The sequence below is a fragment of the Microtus ochrogaster genome, chromosome 5 (assembly GCF_000317375.1).
Source record: "Microtus ochrogaster isolate Prairie Vole_2 chromosome 5, MicOch1.0, whole genome shotgun sequence".
Lineage (NCBI taxonomy): Eukaryota > Metazoa > Chordata > Mammalia > Rodentia > Cricetidae > Microtus > Microtus ochrogaster.
Genome location: NC_022012.1, coordinates 66963176 through 66978726, shown reverse-complemented (window position 1 = coordinate 66978726; position 15551 = coordinate 66963176). Strand labels below are relative to the sequence as shown.

At 37.8% G+C, this 15551-nt stretch overlaps 1 protein-coding gene across 2 annotated transcripts in view; it reads left to right on the top strand.

Annotated features, from left to right (window-relative positions):
• The first annotated feature begins 6 nt into the window (after positions 1 to 6).
• Rfx7 (regulatory factor X7) overlaps positions 7 to 15551 on the top strand; it is an 81147-nt gene continuing 65602 nt past the window's right edge. Inside the window, exons 1-2 of one of the 2 annotated variants that reach the window (XM_026779122.1) lie at positions 7 to 351; positions 497 to 659. In XM_026779122.1, coding sequence (XP_026634923.1) covers positions 499 to 659 — 161 coding nt within the window. In that variant the 5' untranslated portion in view covers positions 7 to 351; positions 497 to 498. Of the gene's footprint in view, positions 660 to 15551 lie in introns of both variants that reach the window. The other variant, XM_005347645.3, reaches the window with a different exon arrangement.

The following is a 15551-nucleotide window of genomic DNA, read 5'->3' as shown; positions in this document are numbered from 1 at the left end:
GAGTGGCGCGGGGGAGCTCGGAGGCGCCAGGCCCCCGGGGAAGGGCGGCCGGGGAGGCAGGCCCCGGAGAGACCCGTCGGGTTGGACTTGGGGGCGGAGGGGGCGCCTGGCCACGGACCTCGTTTTTCAGACGCCCCCCCAGCCCCGGCCGCTGACGGGGGGCTGAGGGGCGCCGCCATGCCTCTGCCGCGGTGACGCGCGGGGCCGTGGAGGAGAACCCGGAGTGGAACCGTGACGAGAACCGCAAGGAAAACGGGGAGAGGAACCGTGAGGAGAGCCGTGAGGAGCCGCTCGGTCTCCCCGGGGATGTCCCTCAGGCGGCCGGCGAAAGCGACTCACTCGAGCCCTGGGGTATAGGCCTAGCTTATCCAGCTTCCTTCCTCCTCCTCCTCTTCCTCCCCTCCCCCTCCTCCTCCCCTCGTCGTCCTCCCCTCCGCGTCTCTTCCCTCACCCTTCCCCGCGCCCCCATCTTCCCTCCCTCCCTCCCCTCCAGCAGCGATGGCAGAGGAACAACAACAGCCGCCACCACAGCAGCCCGATGCCCATCAGCAGTTTCCCCTCAGCGCCCCCAACCCCGGGGTGGCTCTGCCAGCTCTTGTGCCCGGGCTGCCAGGGACCGAGGCCAGCGCTCTGCAACACAAGATCAAGAACTCCATCTGGTAAGAGGATCCTCCATCGCTGGGGTAGAAACAGCCTAGGCACCTTTCTGCTGCAAAGGGGGTGGGGGGCGGCGGCACCCAGAGCGCAGGCTGCTGCATTCATTGAAGGTGGGTTTCCACGGCCGGCTCGGGTGCATGGCTGTGGCACCTCTGGCGGGGGGGCGGGGGAGGTTGCACCCACCCCTGTCTCCTTAGACACACACACCCGCACACACACCATGCTTCCCTCCCCTCCTCGATTGTAAGCAGATAAACAAGTTATTTGTGCATTTTCCACGTACACTGAGGGAAATATGGGTCAAGATTAAGTCATTGCACGAGCGTGGCATGAACTGGGAACTTGGCATGGGCAATGTGTTGACTGCTTTTGTAGTCATAGAAGGAGGAAGGAGGAGTGAATTGTGAATTTTGACCGAACGAGACATTTGTACGCAACGACATTGATATGCAGCATAAAACCTAACGTGCCTTTTCCATTCAGTTGGGATAGCCGCTGTTTCTGGATGGGTTTGCCTCCTTTATCCTCGCTCCGAATTTCCCTTCTGGGGAATTTATTTATTTACTTATTTTGCATTGACTGTAAAGGAAATGCTGCTTTAGCATAAAGTGTTTTTATTTTAACGTGTTAATTTACACAGTAAAGTGAATTTTTTTAATGTAAACGATCTTGCCATTTTGTGTAATTATTAAAAAGAAACTAGATGGAGCATCCTTTCCTAGTTCTGTATTTCTTGTGGGAATTTGCTGTATTTCAGTGTTAGCTGAACTCTTAAAGACTGATAACAGTATTAATAAATACACAGAGATATGTCCATCTTCTATTAGAATCATTGCAAATGTTGTTTGAATGTGAACTTGCATTAATATTTTGTAGGATTCTTTATTATCTGAGTTTTTTTAAAGCGTGGTACTATTTTTAAAATGGAAAGCAATATTTGGGATTTGGTCTAAGATTGCTTTTAATAGAAATTTTAAAATAGAATTAAGTATGATGTGAAAAAAACAGCCTTGATTTTTGAGCGTGTATCTGGCAGGTTCCTCATTGAATATAACTATTAAAATAACAAAACTTGCAATTTAAGGACAAAGGTATCATAAAGCAGCTAGCATTCTATGTAAAGCAGTTGAACATATCAAGACAGTAACCAATTTTAAATACAAAATTAAGAGCTGTTGTATAGTAATTTTCATTATTTTCCTGGCCTGCTTCCATGTCATGATGCTAATATGAAGTAGGTCAGTGCAGACTCTGCTACTTTCCTGCTACACAGTAGTTGACAGCTGAGTAGCTTGCTTTCATTTTTTATTTTAATATGAAACTTAATTATTTGAAAAAGAATTTTTTAAGACTGACAATAGTTATGTGGCATCTGGGCTAGGTCAGGTGTGTGAAGTGCATGTGCGCACGTGTGTGTGTGTGTGTGTGTGTGTGTGTGTGTGTGTGTGTGTGTTTGGCAGGGTCGGGGAGACCTCTGCAGATACTTTCACCCTGCTTTCAAAGCTATAATTTAATAAAGGTATGATTAATTTCTGGCTTGGGGGGGTCTATAAAGCCAGATGTTTTATCACTAGATAATGTAACTTAGGGTCCCAGAGATCACAATTGAATTGAAGTAAAACACCCTTGTTTTTTTAGCCTCAAAAAGGGGGCATTTCAGTTAAAGGACTCAAATCTTTTAAGAAAGGTAAAATTTAAAGGTTAAACTAGTAAGGCTGTTTTATTATGAAAACAGTAAAGGAGAAGAATTTTTTCTTTAGAGTTCCACAGAGTGAGTTGATAGGCACTGAGGAGATTGTTGGAATAATGGTGACTGTAGAGTGTCTTTTGTTTGTTTATTTTTGCTAGGTTGTAATTTAATTCACTCATTGGTAATGATATTTGCACATCTATTACAACTGAGGTATGCTGGCTTTCACATGAAAAAACTTCTCAAGTACAGGGAGTACTCTTCAAATTTTTGATTTGGCTCTGAAAAATTAATCAGCAAACATCTTAATATCAAAGTGTTCTGTTCTATATCTTCATTTTGTAATGACATAGCATTTCATTTCCAATTTTAGTAATTCTATTTGCAAAAAATATTCCTTATTTCTTTATATTGAAAACTTGAGAATAACAAACCACTTTGGTGGATAATAAATATTAGTGATCATATTTAATAAAGACTTGTAACTCCTTCACAAGAATGGATTCGTATTATTTGTCAAATAACTATATAAAATACAGATGTTAAAAAGTGAAAGTTTCATTGTTACTTTTTTTTTTTTTTTTAAGTGTAGGGCTTACTATGTGACCCTGGCTGGCCTTTAACGTAGAAGTCCTGCCTTCCAAGTTCTGGTCTAAGGGCATATATTTTCATGCCTAACTCACTGCTGCTATCTAAAAGATAATATTTTTAAAATAAATTAAAACTGGTTTTAATAGATGTAACTATAATTCTATATGTATGTTGTTTCATTATTTTTTAAGCAATACTTTTTCCACCATTTTTTAAAATCATCCGGTAATGTTCTGAGAGATTGTCAGTTTCAATGTCTTCCTTCAGTTCCATTATTAACAGTTAAAATGAGATTTGAAAGAAATGTGGCATTTAAGAATTATCAACTTGTTTTTGCATTTAGGTTGATTGTAGTTTCTAAACTATGGGCTTGCAGGTCACAAACAAGTCTGTACTTGCCCTCCTACTCTACAAATATAAATATAGTATGTGATGTAGGCCTTTAGCTGGACAATGAGTTATTTATTATCTTGGCTCACAATTAATTTATTCCATTTATTAAATGCTATTTGATAAAAGTATTCCATTGTATTTCAAGCATTAAATATGTCTCTAAAGAGGAATAATTATTCAACATTGAGATGTAGTATTTAATGAGATTAAAACTATTTCTCAAGAGTTAGAAATAGCGTGGGCTTTTAAAGTAATTCTCGAACATATACTTCTAACTTGATAGTGTTATATTTGTATTAATATTTTTGTGAGTATGTTCAAATTATGTTTAGGTTAACAAACCTGGCTGTTGTCTGTATTTTCTTTATTTCTTCCCATTCCATAGACAAAGGCTCCAAATTACTTATATGCCTCACTTAAAATGATTTTTATTTGTGGAGGTCTTTTAATTCTGATTAGGCCATAAGAATGTTATTTATATTTTATAAATAGTATAATTTGGAAATAATCTTTTTCTCAAATGAGGGAGAAAGGAAGACAGTATTAAAATAGTAGACACGCGGAGTTTTACTTTTTGTTTTTTTGAATAGGGTTTTGATCTATGACCCTGGCTGGCTTGGCATTCATGATCCTACTGCCTTAGCCCCTCGTGCTGTGATACCTGGTACCTTAATCTTTTTTTTTTCTACAGGAAGACTCATACTGACAAGTTAAGACAAAGTTATAGCCAAATAAGTATGAACTTCTTTAATTTATATTGCACTTCCCTTTGGTTACTTACGTTTTCCCTTCTCAGTGACTTCTCCCTTGGAAAAAAGTATGAAAATTTCTATTTAATTTAAACAACAAAAATTTTGCTACCTACCCCTATTATTTGGGACAGGGTCCCTCTATGTAGTCTTGGCTGTCCTGGAGATTGCTATATAGACTAGGCTGTCCTTGAACTCATAGAGAGATCCTCCTACCTCTGCCTACCTAGTGCTGGGATTCTAGGCGTGCACTATCAAACTAGGCTTCCTCTTTTTTTGTTGTTTTGTTTTTTCGAGACAGGGTTTCTCTGTAGCTTTGGAGCCTGTCTTGGAACTAGCTGTTATAGACCAGGCTAGCCTCGAATTCACAGATATCCGCCTATCTCTACCTCACTAAAGGTGTGGGATTAAAGGTGGCGCCACCACTGCCTGGGTTTGTTTTTTTTTTTTTTTTTTTTTTTTTTAGAAACCATTATAATAGTATTTGAGATCTCTTCTGTTTATTTAGTTAGCTTTAAGAATAGATCATGGACTGGATGTGGTGCACACCTTTAATCCTAGCACTCAGGAGGCTGAAACTGAAGAATACTGTGAGTCCAGAGCTACAAAGAGAGACCCTGTCTCAAAACAAAACAAAAAAGAATAGATCATGGGCCGAGGATGTAGGGGGTAGAGCACTTACCTAACTTGTATAAGGAAGGCTATGGGTTATCCCCAGATACTTGGCACTGCATCAAAGGGAATGAAGGAAGAAATGTACATGGGGTTGGAGTGACTTGTATTTGCTATTAGGTTATAACCTAGCTAACCAACTTCCACCTTAAAAAATATAAAAAGAAGTCCTAACATTTTATTGTAGAAAATATTTTAATGCTGTACTCAAAAACCTGAGATTCTTATAGTAATTTTTTTCAGTTAAGCCTTACAAGTCTTTAAACAGTAAGATGTATCAGTATTTCTTTATTCAATTCTGGTGTATTTTAGACCAAAATTGTAGGCAAAGAATTACTTTGGGTGTTTTCTAGATTATCATTTATACCCAATTAATTTTGTTTTGGTTTCTTATTGTTATGGCAATAAGCATCTCAATATTAAATGATTAATCTCATTTCCATTTTAATACAAAGAGTAGAGCATATGATAGTCTATAACATTTACACAGTAATACCATATTAGTCCTGTTTTCTGTCCTCTGGCACAGATCTCAGTAGTAGTTTTGTCCTTGAGACATGCAGTTTATTAGCGCTGTAAGAAATAATTGTTATTCATCCAGCTTTAGTGGGAAACATGTGCTATTAAGTAGCTCATATCTTTAGTTTATTTTAAGCCCAGGATCTTTTTTGTCTTGCATGTATTTTAGTTTAGTTGGTTAAATGCTCCCTGCCCTGAAGTTAGCTAGTCTTCTGTAATCAGCACGGAAAAGACTTGGCTTGCTTTTGCTTGTCTGTATTGAGGCCAGCTCTGATATTTGTGTCCCAGCACTAACTGGCTCTGATTCCAGAAAGAAATTGTCTTCCCTGTTATCCAAAAAGGCAAGTTAAGCAATTTCAAACCCGTCATATTTCTGGTCCTATTTAGTTTAACTAATGATATGTATGTGTTTAAATAATTGACCAATTAGCTCTTCCCCCCTGGAAGATTTCTTGAATGATGGTGTATCCAAACTGATGTGACTACTGTCTCTTTAGAGATTTAGGGGAGAAATGAGCTGGTAGGAAGAACAGAAATATTGTCATGAAAGGTGTGCTTTGAATAAAAATTACATCAACTTGCTTTTACCTAAAATTTTGAAAACATTAAACATTGTCATTTACTAAAGTTGGAACACTTAAGAAAGAGCAGTACTCAACTGAATATCTGATATATACAAAGTGCTATGCTAAATAAACACTGGTATTTAAGGAACGTTAATTTGCTCTGCTGTTAACCTAGGGAGGAAAATGTGCAGTGAAACTTCTCATGTCCAGTTGGGGACTGACCAGGGAGAGAAATGACACATGTCAAAATATGGATCCTGAAAAAAGTACGCCTTCATTTCCTCACTTATAAAATGAAAGTTATACTGAATGACCTTGCAGGTTGTTTTAGCTTTTAAATTATGAGTCTGCTACTTTATTAATATTGACAGCAGTAATAAAACATAGCATAAGCACAGTGAAAGACTAATATAATTATCATAGGCAGTTAACAGAACATTTTTAGTCAACAGGTTATTAGGATTTGCTAGTGTCTACTTGGGTGTTAGCACAAGAGGACTATCTGAAGGTGTTGTTCTCTTATCATTGCCATGTGCAAGTGTTTCATTGCATGAGATTAAGTCTGCAAATATTTATTGAAAATTATAATATTTAAAGTATTCTAAGAGCTGGTTTATTATGTACAAATATGCTAAACTGTACAATAATCCCAGTTGAGGAGGCTGTGAGCTGCTGTTTGAGAGAGCAATACAGGACTGTGGGCTCCTTTCTCTCTCTCTCTCTCTCTCTCTCTCTCTCTCTCTCTCTCTCTCTCTCTTTCTTTCTTTTAAAATAAGGATGTTTAAACCTATAAGCAAGTATTTTAAGGCAGTAGTGAATGCCATTTTCAAAAATTGCTAATGTAAACAAAACAGTTGTATATTGTTTTTAGAATAATTTAGTGTAGGGTTGAACTTCACAATAGACATTTTAATGAGTTGTTGTGACAGTGTCTTTTTAAGAACAAGGCAATAAGATGGTTACTCCACAACCCTAACAAAATCACACACTCTTATCCATTGCCTCCATTCTGTTATTCTCTTTGTGTTGACATTTCTTCCTGGAGGAATTCTAGGAGGTCGGGTTAAAGATGAGCAGTGTTGTCCAATAGGAAAAGATTCTTCCTCTTCTGGATAGGACAGTGAAATAAAGGTCAACACACTCCTGATTGCTAACTGTGAGACTAATATAGTTAGCATTCAACTTCAATCCATATAAATAAAAACCCTCAAACATGATTTAATTGAATCTTTTTGAGATTATAAATAAGTATTTTTCTTTGTTTTATGAACTACATGTATTCTATTTTCAAGAGGAAATAAGAACAGTGAAGTCTGATTAAATTTTACAGTGTTTCTGTCAAGCATCTATTATGGTAGATTTTATATAGAGAGAGGTGAGGTTTTATATTTCCTTGTATCTGAGAATAAACGAAATGGTATTCCTTGCTGTTTGGATCTCCATTTGGGGTACTTAATTGGGAGGATGAGAGGTTGTATAGTGAAAGACTGCAGTCTGTTATGCCATGAACTTTAGGAAGTTAAAGAGTCAGTAGGGTGTGATTTCCCATCTTTTCCAAAATAACTTTATGTAGGAAAAAAATTGAACTTATTTGTTGTCTTAGGTTTGAGTAGCAAGGGATTGGGTAATGGCCAATACTTTTGTACTCATTTGAACACAGGACTAACAAATTTATTTGAATTTGCATTCCAGGTCTGATTAGTGATGTCTGTCAAAAACATTAATAGAGAAAGTGATGGTATAGATACCTTATATTTGTCTCCTTTTTATATCTGAAATAGACTTTCTTAGAATTTGAACTCTGGTATTGATAGTGCATTGTAGATTGGTTTTCTTGGAGGCTGTGGTCATCACTAGGGCTCTTATGCTTTATTGACCTTTATGATTTTAAGGTATAAAGCTGAGCATGGGGCTAGGGAGATAGCTCAGTCAGTAAAGTGCCTGCCATGCAGGCATGAGAACCTTAGTTTCATGGTGAAAATGATGCAGCTGCATGTGTCTGTAACACTTGCCATGGGGATGCAAAGATAGACTGATACTAGAAGCACACTGGCTGGCCACCTTATCTAAATTGGTGAGCTCCAGGTTCACCAAGAGACCCTGTCTCAAATAAAGGTAGTGAATGATTCAGGAAGATATCCAGTGTCAAGTTCTGGCCTCACATGAGCACGTCCATGTCCTTGCACACCTGCATGCTCCTGTGCGCACTACGCATGAGCACATCTGTACCACCCCCCTCGATAGACACACTCAATAGACACACCTGCATGCTCCTATGCACACTACGCATGAACACATCTATACTACCCCCCTCAATAGACACACTCAAAACTTGAGCATGAAGATCACTTGGGTTCTGATTTTCCTCCTGTTTTTCTTTGACTGTCTTTTTCATGCAGCCAAAGAGGTACAAAATGAGAATAGAGGATTACTTTACTAAGTGATCTTTTTTTTCCTACTGATACACACTGTAATTCATAAACCACTGACTTATGAGCCTCTTAAAAGTTGTGTTATTTTAACCCCCCCAAAAAAAAGAAAGAAAGAAAGAAAGAAAAAAGCCGGGCGGTGATGGTGCACGCCTTTAATCCCAGCACTCGGGAGGCAGAGGCAGGCGGATCTCTGTGAGTTCGAGACCAGCCTGGTCTACAGAGCTAGTTCCAGGACAGGCTCCAAAGCCACAGAGAAACCCTGTCTCGAAAAAAAAAAAGTTGTGTTATTTAATATTTCTTGGTAGTTTAGACTTGCCTTACTACCTGAAATAAGTTCATTTTAGTGATGTTTAAAGGGCAGTTTAACTGAATGAAACATTTTCATTTTCTAATATGTGAAGTTCAAAGGAATTAGGGGACTAAGTATGTATGAAGCTAGACCATCACTGCAAGAATCTTGAGTAAATATAGTATACAGTAAAATGTTATTTGTATATAGAATGGCCAACAATTTATATTTTTGCTATAGAGATATGAAATTTAGAAGTGTAATTGCATAAGACTTCTCTGATATCTTACTTGAAGTAATATTTATGTTTCTGGGAACCTGGAAAATGAATTTCAATGAAGGATTCAGTTAATGTAAATTAATCATTTCCCCGATTTGATTGTGGTCATTAGTGCTATTAAAGGCAAATTATATAAACATCATGACAGACATTTTCAGTCATATTATTAAGTATATGATCCCCTTTTTCTGAAGCAAAAACTATTGGCAAGCAGCATTTAATCAACTACTGCATCTAAAAGTTTCTAGCAAATAAGAAAGTCAAAGATTAATTCTAAATTCATGAAAGCAAGTAATGATGGAAAGGCAAATTCAGTACATATTGTCATCATTTCATATGTAAAGCATAGAATAGTTAAAAATAGGGGACTATCCCAGTCTTTAAAAATTACCCACTTGGATTTTACATATGAAAGTAAGATTTTGTTTAATTCAGTAATGGTATAATAAGTAGTAGATAAGGAAGGGATTCGATGAGGACATTAGGTGTTTTTATTCGCAAAGCTCAGGGTTGTAGGCTTATTAAAACATCACAAGATAAACTATAGATTTAAACATACTGCTTATCAGATCCTTATGTGACTTCTTTATTCTCTCTGTCATGAATTAGGTTTAGAGCTGTTGATGACAGTGAACTTTACCAATAATGTAGGTAAGTAGAGGAAGATAGTTTGGGAGAAAATGTATTTGGAAAATTTACTAAGGAGTATAGTTCCCACATATAAATGGTAGTACCAACTAATTATAACCCCGTTACCTAAGTTTTAATTTACATATGTAGAAGAAAAATGCAGTACAGGGAAGAAAAGGATGGGTATGGATGAGCACAATCAACAGAACTCAAGTACAGATTATTACTTTAAGCTTATTTTATTTTACATTTTAAATTTATTTATGTGTATCAATGTTTTCCTGCATGTATGAAAGTAAGCCATGTGCATGCATGTCTGGTGCCCATGTAGGTGAGAAAAGGATGTTGGATCCCCTGGGACTAGAATTACAGATAATTGTGAGCCACCAAGTAGTCCTGGAACAGAATCCGGGTTCTCTAGAGCAACAAGTGCTCTTAATCACTGAGTCATTTCTCCAGCCCTAAACTTTTAAAAACAGTCTTTCTTCTGTACCTTGGTATCTTACGGCCTCAATTTGCCCTTGTTTTTGTTCTACTTCTTTTGATAGTAACTACTACTCTATCTTCTTCTTTAATCAGTCTAGCAATATTGCTTACATATTTGATTTTTTTCTGACCATGCCTCTGTTCAATATTTGATACTTAACTCATTGACTAATTTGTAGTTTAACTTAAACTTCTTCCTGTTTTCCTATTTCTACTGCCAAAATTATAGTTCAGTGTTTTAACACTATATCTATATTATTAAGGATAATAGTAGTTCTTTGTCATTATTGGAGTCTAAAATATCTCTTGGGTTTATGCATTTGGATGTCAAGTTCACAACTAGTGGTTCTGTTTAAGACGTTGAGGAACTTGTAGGAAGTAGGGCCTGACTCCAGAGGCCCTTGCTTCGGTCCTGTTCTATTTCCTGTCTGCCTCTGAGATATGAAGAGTCCCAAACAAACATTCTTACTATCATGAACCCTACCATGATGGAATTAAAACTTCTGAACCCTAAACCAAAACAACCTTCCTCCCTGAATTGTTTTGTCATAACATGAGAAAAATAATTCAGAAAATTGATACTGAGAATGGGATCATCACTGTCATGAATCTGACCATTTGGTTTATAGTTCTTCAGAATTGATTTGCAGGAGATATGTAAAAGAACTTTAGAGCTGTGAACGAGAGAAACTGTAGAGAACTGAGGCTGTGTTTAATGTGCCATTCTGTTTGGAAGTGGGAAGGCAACAGTGTCTATACAAATGAAGACAGTAAAAATTATGCTTACGAAGTTTCAAGGGGGAACAAGGACACTTACTGGAATTGGGCTAGAGGCCATCTGTGTAACATTTTGCCAAAAAAAAACAAAAAACAAAAAAAAAAACCAAACCTAACTATTTTGTCCATGTCCTAAAAATTTGAATGAGACTGAGTTCAGAAGTAATGGACTAATCTACTTTGTGGAAGAAATTTCCAGACAGTATTAGTATCAGGCTGTGACATGGTTTTGGTTCATTGCACTTACCGAGATTTATAATGAATAAAAGCAGAAAGAGAAACAGAAGGATATGAAAATGTAAAGTTTTCAAGGAAAGGAAATATATTTAGAGATGAGACCCATATAAATGGCAGTGACTGTTTACTGTTTAAAAAGATTAGAACCATTAGAGAAACCGAGCACTTTGCACTGCATAAATAGGAAATTTACCTTGATGATGAGATCTTAATAAAGAATCAGGGATGTAATAAAACTGAAAACATAATTGAAAACCTTTTGTTCTAAAAAGAGTGGAGTAGTGGGAGGCCTAGAGAGATGGCTCAGCAGTTAACATACTCCTCTTGCAGAAGACTGGCCTGGCTGAAGTTCAGTTCTAGCATCAACAAAAGATACTCAAGTCCATGGGATCTAACTTCCTCTTCTGAACTTCATAGACAATGGACACCTGCACTTGTGTACATAACCATACTTAAACATGTAATTTAAATAAATAAATAGTGCCTAAGAAGTTACAGCTTCCAGAGTATACTGTTGAAAACAAAGATGGCAGAAGCGTTTTTCCCGATAGAACCATTCAGGCATTAGAAGCTGCTAAGCTGCAGTAAATGGAGGCCTGGCCACCTCCCAAGCTGAAAACAGAACTTGGAGTTGTCCATGTAGTATTGTTTCACAGATATGCAGAATACAAGGATTAGTTAAAAAGTAAAAGAGATTTTTACCAAGATTCCAGAGAAAGTCTTGTGAGGTCAGGCATTGTGGAGTTATGTTTGAAGCTTTGGAGATGAAGCCTGATTTGCAGCAGAGATCAAAATGTTGTGAATTCCAGGAACATAGGACAGCCACTGAAGAAAGCTGCAGACATACAAGAGACAGCCACATGTGTTACAGCACTTGTATTGCAAATATCAGGACTATAGGAGCCACCACATTCCCCTGATAGCAGACATTTAGCTCCAAGTTTTGCTGTTTGCCCTGTTGGGTTTCCATCTTGCATTGATCCAGTCATTCCTTGTTATTCCCTATTCCTTTGCAATAGATTGCTTATTCATTGGCATTATATATTTGAAGCATGTAGCATGTGATTTGAATTTGAGGAAGCTCAAAACTAAGTGGTTGTATATAGTCACAAAAGAGACTGAACTTTTGAACTGCGTAAAGACTGGGAACTCTTGAAGTTGTAATAAATGCATTTTCCATTATGAAATAGCTGAGGTTGGGTGGACAGAGGGAACAGAAGCAGAATATTGGAATTTGAATGTGAAGTGTCCTTCATAGGCTTACAAATATAAATACTAGGTCCACAACTGATGACACTGTTTTGGTACATTGTTGAACCATAAGGATGTGGGTTGCCAGAGAATGGGCCTGGCTTTCCTGCTTCTTTGATACAACCCGTATCCATTCTGCCATCTCTTCCCCACCCTGCTGGACTAAAGCTTCTGAAACCATGAGTCAAAATAAACCTTTCTTCACTTAGTTGTTGTGTCGTTTTGTCATTAGTGGTGAAAAAGTAATATATTGCTCTTAGCAGTTGTTCCTCACTAAACTACACCATGTACTGCTATCTAAATAAGTCATTACAAATGTTAGTTTTTATATGGTTCCTTTCTAAAATTCTGCAGTAATTTCTTGTTCACCATCCTGTAGAAAGATTTTCAGCTTACAAGGTCTGCAAGCAATGTAACTGCCATACAGTTGGTTCAACCCTATTTTGATTTCTCTAGTATTTAGCATCTGCTTCAATCCAACAAGTACATTACTATTAGCCTTGTGTATTGTGGTCCTACTTTTGTCCCTGTTTTTTCATGATGGATGTCTTCCTAGAATCTCCACTTGTATCTCCAAATCCTACCATTCACAGCTTAACACTTACGGAAGTTGCAGCCCAAATCATTTGTACTATGAGATAGTTTTGCTACTCTACTACATGTTAGCCTTTTCTTGACTTCATATTGTATAGTGAGTTCTAAATAATTAAATACTTAATCACTTAATTTTTTTCCCTACTTTCTATGCTATAATTATTTGAATCTGGTGACAGTATCTTTTGTACCTTTTTATTTTATTTGGTTTTTCAAGATGGTTTGTCTGTGTGGCCCTGGCTTACCTGGAACTCTCTCTGTAGACCAGGCTGGCCTCAAGCTCAGACAGAGATCTGTCTGCCTCTTCCTTCTGAGTGCTGGGATTAAAGGTGTGTGCCACCATGTCCAGCCACCTTTTTAAGTTTTTATCTAGTGGTAGATACTAGTGACTATCTTTTGTATATTGTATTTTCATAGACACTTAGTTTTCCCCCATGTATTAATGTCTGTGCATATGGTATGTTTAATGTGGTCATTTCCTTCCAAACAGGTTATTAAACTGATGTTGCATTTTACATGATAAAGGACTTACAGCATCTGGTTCTTTTACATTGTATTAGTGAAACTGAAGTATTAATGAAATACAATTGTATTAGTGAAACTGTTTAAGGCTTTTAGTTCTATGAGTGCCATTTCTTTTACTGTGTCTGGATTATAAGTTAATGTATGACCTAAGTGAAAACAGTTGACCCCTTCTTTAAAATTACTGAGTAAATAGGACTGAAGAAGTGGATCAACCGTAAACATGTGTTACCCTTGTAAAGGACCCAAGGTCAGTTCTGAGCACTTACATTGAGTGTTTACAACTGCAGCTATAGTTCCAAGGGATATGACTTCCTCTTCTGGTTTCTCTGGGCACCCACATACACATGGCATCTGTGCACACAGAAACACAAATTTTGTTAAAGCTGGGCGTGGTGGCACACACCTTTTTTGTTTGTTTGTTTGTTTGTTTTTCGAGACAGGGTTTCTCCATAGTTTTTGGTTCCTGTCCTGGCACTAGCTCTTGTAGACCAGGCTGGCCTCGAACTCACAGAGATCCACCTGCCTCTGCCTCCCGAGTGCTGGGATTAAAGGCGTGCGCCACCATCGCCCGGCTTTGGCACACACTTTTAATCCCAGAGATTGGGAGGCAGAGACAAGTGGATCTCTATGAGTTTGTGGCTAGCCTGGTCTACATAGTTTGTTCTGGGACAACCAGAGCTCATAGTGAGACCTTGTCTTAAACAAAAAAAAAAGAAAGAAAAGAAAGAAAGAAAAAAAAAGAAAAGAAAAACCTTATTAAATTACTGAATAAATGACTAAATCGAGTTCAGCGATCTTTCATACAAGTATACAACAGAATGTAGTTATGGAATGATTATTCAGTGTCCCAGACTACTTCTCAAGAGATAAACTTGGAGTTTTGAAGTTGTGTTAACACTGAATTGGAAGATTTGGTTCTGTCGTAGGGTTTGGTCTACTTAGACTACAAGACATTAAACTGAGGCAACTTGTTGAGTCAGTCATTCTGCTCTAGTTGTTAGTCTCGTCTCTATAACAAATACCTGACAGCAGTTTATGTGCGACAGTGCAGTCCATCATGGTGGGGAAGGCATAGTGGCTGAAACTGCCGGGTTCTAGTGCCAAGGGCTTACAGCGGCTGCTTGTTATATGATATAAATCAGAAAGAAGTTCAGCCAAAGTTGGACCAGAGTATACCTATCACTTGCTCTCCCAGCAACCTTCCTTTTTCTCTACCTCCTACAACTTCAGTCACCTCCATAGCACCACAGCTCATGACCAAGTATTCAAACACAAGAACCTGTGGGGGACATTTCGTATTTCTTAAAGTCTGAAGATGGCATAGGAAATCTGAGTGGTGGCTGACGAGGAAGGAGGTAGATTTATCTGCAAAGTGAGAAGTGAATGATTAAAATAGGAAAAGAATGCTGAGGTACTAAAGTGTTTAATTCATAAAATTGGCCACGTATGCTCTCAAACCTTATTTGTCTTTTTTTTTTTTAAAAAAAAAAACTCCTGTTTTAAAAGACTTTTTAGGAGTTGGAGAAGTAACTCAGCAGGTAAGAGAACCTGTGTTCCTTGCAGAGGAGCCAGATTCCATTCTCAGCACCCACGTGGTGGCTCACAGCCATGCCTGGTTCCAGTTCTAGCTGACCTGGTGCCTTCTTCTTTTGCTGTCACCAGGCATTTGTATTATGCACACATATACATACATGGAGGCAAAACTACTTATACACATAAAATAAAACATTTAAAATTTATTTTAAAAAGCAAAAAAAGACCCTTTTAGCTATAATTGTTCTATTTTACTTGGTTTATTAGAGCAGAATTTCTCAAAGTATGGGTATATTACATTACTTGAGAACTTCCTGACAAATTTTGAGGTGTGACCCTAGATTTACGTGAATGGAAACTTAGTGGGGTAAGTAGCAGCCTTTTTTAAATTAGCCCTCCAAGTGATTCAGCGTCTCGAGCTTACAAATATGAGGATCATTAGATTAGAAGTTTTATCTACGGACCTTGGGGTTGTAGTCTGGTGCTCCAGTGTAGGACTCTGTCTCTGTCTCCTTTCATCGCCTGATGAAGGTTAATATCCAGGAGGATGTCTATATGTTTTCTTTGGGTTCGCCTTCTTATTTAGCTTTCTAGGATCATGAATTATAGGCTCAATGTCCTTTATTTATGGCTAGAAACCAAATATGAGTGAGTACATCCCATGTTCCTCTTTTTGGGTC